Consider the following 5,674-nt stretch of genomic DNA (forward strand, 5'->3'; position numbering starts at 1 on the left):
GGAGTGCCCGGAGCAGGGGGAGCGAGAGCAGAGCAGGCGCCGCCACTGAGAAAACAACAATCCAGCAGAAATCCGAGAAATATATGCCTGTCTGGAAACCTCGGTTAGCTCTGGGGCTGGAACCCCTGGCAGAGCCTGGCGTTTCAGAGCACGTAACTCTCCAGCACTGCCAGCACTAACGGCGATACGACACCACTGGGCTGAAGCTGTAAAACAACGTCTCAGTGACAGAGGGCACAAAGACGATCTGCTCAGGACGGGAACACTGTGTCCAGCACCCAGCGAACACCAGTCCTGGGGACAGCAAGGCTGCTGATTCAGGACGAGCAGACGCTGCCAACACTCTTTATGCTGCCACATGCCCAGACTGTCACCCGTCCTCAGCCCAGCCGGAGGGGGCTGTTTGCACACTGGTGGGCGGGATGTGAAACAACAACCCAGGCTGGTGATATTGTCAGCACCTCCCTGACACTGCTGACTGACAGCGGTGTGACAACATGAACCGCTGGCTCTCTAACCTTCAGAGCGACATAAGTCTGGAGGGGCAGCTGCTGGTGGGACAGGCATCAGGAAGAAGGACAGACTGTTCCTCCTAAGCCTGACCGAACCTCAGCCCGGTGACCATGCATTAGTATTCCAAGGGCATGTGACACTTACCATGGCAACATCCGAAAGTCTCCTGAGTATTCCTCATACTTGTAGTTTACCACGTGCCAGTCTGAGCTGTATGTTTTAATGCACTGAAAGGAAAACAATACAGCTCTTTGAAAGCTACACCAGGCAAAAGAGAACCGTACCCAAGTCTGAAAGCTTACAGAGGTACAGACAGGTGGGTGAGATCGGCGCAAGGGAAAGGATCTGAATGAGCTGCTTCACTTGTTTTGCATTTCTTAAGGAACCTTTTCAGCACATAGCATCTGGCTGCCACACAGCTACTGATTTTGTATTTACATCACTCCAAGGCTTTAAAAAAGGACTAGTGATTTGGGAAGGGGCTGTTTTCCAGAAAGCGCCACTTTTCTGCCCTCAGAAATGTAGTGCCTCTCACTCAGCATTGACCGTCGCTTGGCATTTAGTTCCACTGCGCTTGGTCCTAGAGAGCGGCGTGTTACAGAACAAAGCCGGGGCACTCGGGATGCTCCAGGGAGGCTGCGTATTCCGCCCCTTGCCCTGCTGCATGCCTGCGGCTTGTGTACAAAACCCGCCGGAAAGAAGCACTGCAGAAGAGGCGTGTGCAAGAGCTACCTCGTGTGATCGGGCTGCCAGTGACCGGTGCTTCCCACACAGGAAAAACTAAGCGATCTGCAGCCTCACAGACCAGGAGCTACAGGAGAGCATCTTGCCTGAGGGAGAAAGCGCTGAAGCCAGGCCTTGCACGGGCTTTTGCCCTACCTCTTTGACAAAGAGACTCTGAGCTTTCTTTAGAGCATCTTCTGGCACCGTTGACTGGACAGTCCTTCTCTGTCGACTGATGACCGAGATCTGCAGGAAAAAGGAGAACATGTTTTTAGTGCATATTGGGTCTTCAGGGCTTGATACTTCCTGTAAATAAATGTGGTGGGTCCAAATCAGCAGTGGCTCACTTTGGGTTTGTGTGTCAGTAATGCAGCCAGAACTACCATGTGGTTAACAGTGGACATTTTCCAGGGAGATCAGGGCTGGAGATGAGTGAGCCCTAAACATAAGAATCAACCTGTGCAAACTCACAGATACATCTTCAATCGGAAATATCAGCAGGTCCCGGAGGGGATCACTGTAGATCTGGACTTTGCGTTGAAGGATCACGTTCTCATAGTCCAAGGGTTCTACCACTTTGGTTTTTTCCTGCAGGAAAAATAGAAGATAAAAGAATTTACATACATATAAAATACATAAAATAACCAGTAACGAACATCTTCTGCTTCATTTACCCTGACAGTTTCAAACTGTGTTGCCAGTGGACTGCTCATTAATTCAGCACTCTGACACTCATGCGATGAAGGTCATCACCGACGTGCATGATTTGCAGAAAGGGAAACAAGGGGTTAAGTTATTTGTGCCTGGCAATAAGCTACGGGAAGAAACACAGCACTGTGCTGCTCTGGTCCAAGCACAGTCTCTAATTTCTTAATGGAGCAAGAAGTCCTCCTGGCAGGCCGCAGCTGTAACGGCTGCGAGATGCAGCGGATTTCTCTGCGAGCAGCCCATCCGCGCGGCTCGGGAGCAGCACGGCCTCCCACGCCGGCTCTGCCCAGCTCAGCGCCAGAGCAGCTGATCCCAGCCGTGCTCTCCCCGGAAAGGTGCCGCTGGCAAGATGAGAGCACGCCGGCTGCTGTGACCTCCAGGGCAGGAATCTCCCTCCACAGAAGGACGAGCGGCATCCCTCTGGGAAGGCAGGAAAGCCCTCTCCATAAATCACAGCCATCAACCGGCCACAGCCAAAGGCTGGAGAAATCCGGGGCCTGGTTTTGCTCTGGCTTACATCTCCGGGAAGCAAGACGAACTTTTTCAAAATCCCTGGAGTCACAAGTAAGAGCTTTAGGGGAACGCCATTATGTTGGCTATTGCGGCACTTTTGTTTGTGTTATGAGTCCAGAATCCAGATCTTAAAAAAGGTGAGAAACCCACAAACTGCTGAAGTAAGAAAACGTCATCTCAGCTGCCCAGCCCCAGACTTCAGACGTCACAAGTGAGAGTCAGGCACTTAGCACTGCAGTTGTAAAAATTAGACTTCGCACCAAAAGCAAAGCCGTGCCTCTGTACGTGAATGGTGATAACGACGGGGGAAGCAAGTTTGGATACATCCACCTCGCCTGGTTTTGAATCTCGACCAAAAGGCTCTTGATGCTTGTCCATGCCATGGACAGAGTTCATGAAACCGTTTCAGGAGCCGCATGGTGCCAGGATGGCATGTGCCTCTGGCGATAACACCCTCGCAGGATGGCATCGTGCTTGGGCTCTCCACCCTTGGAAGAGGAACGCTGGATGCTTCCCCATGCGTTGGATGCGTTCCCCAGCTGAATGCTCTGCCAGGACCATTCATGCAGCACGCTCCGAGTTAAAAATGACACCAGTACAAGGTCTCTTGCTGCAGACAGCAAAACCTACGGCTTGGGAAAATGAGTTCAAAGTGAGAATCAAAAGCTCAGCACCATATAACAACACAGGGTAAATCGCTGGACCATCAAGCGTCCAAATGGCCCAATATTGTCTGTGACACGTGAGATAAGCGAAGAAATCAATATTGTTCTTCCCAAACCAATCATAGCCAAAGGGTTTCTGTCCCATGTCTTTGGCTCCTGAGTCTCTGGGATGCATTATTTTTTGTACAAGCCCTTTGCAGCAAATGCGAGCGGGATTTTTGCTCTAATGGCAGCTGAGCATCTCCTGCGTTGAAGTGGAGCTGGAACTGTGGGGAGGCAGTTGTCACACAAGGGAGTAATGAGGGGGAGCAAGAGCTATTTGGCATGGTCATATTTTAATCTTGTTTTAATATTTTCCTGAAATCTTGCAGAAAATCCTGGTATGGTGATATCTTCTAACATACCGGCACCTTTAAAAAAACCCAAAGAACTGAAAAAAAAAAATCCTTTCTTTTTTTTTTTCGTCATACCCTTGTACATGGTAAAATGAGAATAAACATCCAGGGTATGTAGCAGACATTGAAGGCGCACTGGGCTGCAGCAGGAAGGCAGTTGCCTCTCTCAGTCTGCCTCTGGCTTCTCCCACCCAAAGGACCAGCCCCGCCAAGCAGAGGCCACTCCACTGTCCCAGGCGCACGACTGGTGAGCTTTTAATACGTTCAGAAAGCAAAACCGAGAGAAAAGCTTTTCTCCACAGCACTTCAGAAATGCAAGCAGGTACCTTTCAGGCTGAGTTCCCAGGAATGGCTCCCAGCAGCAGAACAACGTCCCAGTATCTCCCTAGCGGAGGAGAGCACGGAGCCTATACGCAATTAAGGCTTGTTCTGCTCGTACCAGCAATGCTGGGTGCCTCTGGGAAGGGCGATTTCTGCACAGCCTTTTGCTGAGCATCCACTCGTGCTTCTCAGTGTCCTCAATGAAGTTCTTCCTCCTGGCTAGGGAAAATGTACCCCCTGCCCCAGTTCTGTGTTCCAAATGTCTCTTTTCCGTGCTGCAGGAATCTAGCATAAATTAACTCAGGTATCTGAAGCAGTTCCTTCTTTATTGCTCTCTGGAAACTGTGCTTCACTGCACAGACAGTCTTGAAAGAAACCTCACAAGTCTCAGTGTCATGTTAGCAGCAGCAGAAGCACTGCAGCCGTCATGGGAGAAGCCCACCAGGCACTATCGGGAAAGACAAAGGTCACTCAGCAGCGAGCCCATGCTGGCTTCCAGAGTGGCCAGCTGCTGCTGCCCGGCTTCCCTGGCCGTGGGGGATTTGGGGCACGGGGTGGCAAACGCTGCCGGCTGCATGCTGCCAGCTGCACTGCACGTGCTCCTGCATCCACCACCTGAGCTGCACGGGAACCCCCAAAAAGAAAGAGATCATCCGAAAAACAGGAGTCCCAAAAGCACAGCAGGTAGACGGAGAAAAGGAACCCATTTTCTCACAGTCAGCCTCAGCCTCTTTAAATGCTTAACTGAACCTGGTTAATCATCTGAAACACTGGTCTTGTCTCGGGATAACACTATGCACTTTTGAAAACTCGCCAACCTTTGTAAATTAATGTGAATTAAGAGGACATTTGTGAGTTGCAGGTCTGGGGTCAGGCACCCCCAAAGCTCGGCCACCCCCAGAGCCCAGGCAGGACTCTACAGACCAGGCGTATGGCTTTCTGCCCACCTGTCTGACTGACTTTTCTCGCTGCTAATCACTGCAGCGATCCTAGAGAAACTCAGTAGCATAAGCTGGTTAAAGCCACGCCGTGAGCCCAAGTGCTGCTTGCACCAACTCCCCATCTCGCCTCACCCCAGCAGCAGCTGTAACAGTAAATCAGATTCCCTCTAGGAGCCTTTCACATCACTATGGCATTAAATAGTAGCTTTGGGAGTGCAGAACTCAGGCCTTCCAACGATACAGTATTTTTAGTCCTTTTTTTTAATTTATTTTGCAATGTGGCCCTGAAACGGACTCCACTTCTAAAGCTGTTCTTTTTATAAGCTGGGGTTTTGCTAACATCTCTTTTCTAGCTTTGACATCTCTGATGACCAGCAAGACAAAGTCCTGGCTGTGACTCTCATGGGATTCAATGATAATTAAAGGGTAAGGACTGAAAAGGGTCCCACATCCTCACCTGAGAGGCAGCACTACCCACACCGAATATGAAAAAGCTTCTTAAATTAACTCACTACAGCCCTTCCACTCTCGTGAATTTAGTGCTGCTGGACAAAACACGTTGTGCAGGCCAGTGCTGTGTCTGTAGCCTGCGAGTCCCAGGACACAAGACCAATGATGCAGGGAGCTCCAGGGAGCTCCAGGAGGTGAGGGATGGACACCTGCAGAGAACTGTCACCTAGATGGGCTTCGCAGCACCCACAGACAGGCATTTCTCCTGCGGAGCTGCTAGAAGCGCAGTCTCTCGAGCTCTCCTTACCCAAGCTGTGCGCTGCGGCAGCACCCAGCAGCCCGCTGCCACCTGCGGCACAGCCTTACATTGGCCACAGCACAGTGCAGCCAGGCTGCCACAGGCCACGACAGGAATCACAGCAAACTTTGGCTCTAAAATCAAGAC

At 51.0% G+C, this 5,674-nt stretch overlaps 1 protein-coding gene across 1 annotated transcript in view; it reads right to left on the minus strand.

The window, feature by feature from the left end:
* The window catches only part of LOC104498596 (dedicator of cytokinesis protein 11-like), a gene marked incomplete at its 5' end in the record, with an annotated part of 32,963 nt that overhangs the window by 22,541 nt on the left and 4,748 nt on the right, over window positions 1–5,674 (minus strand). Inside the window, 3 exons of the mRNA XM_010141995.1 lie at window positions 658–740; window positions 1,393–1,482; window positions 1,708–1,824. Coding sequence (XP_010140297.1) covers window positions 658–740; window positions 1,393–1,482; window positions 1,708–1,824 — 290 coding nt within the window. The remainder of the gene's footprint in view (window positions 1–657; window positions 741–1,392; window positions 1,483–1,707; window positions 1,825–5,674) is intronic.

Source organism: Buceros rhinoceros, unplaced genomic scaffold, assembly GCF_000710305.1.
Source record: "Buceros rhinoceros silvestris isolate BGI_N320 unplaced genomic scaffold, ASM71030v1 scaffold19138, whole genome shotgun sequence".
NCBI classification, from domain to species: domain Eukaryota; kingdom Metazoa; phylum Chordata; class Aves; order Bucerotiformes; family Bucerotidae; genus Buceros; species Buceros rhinoceros.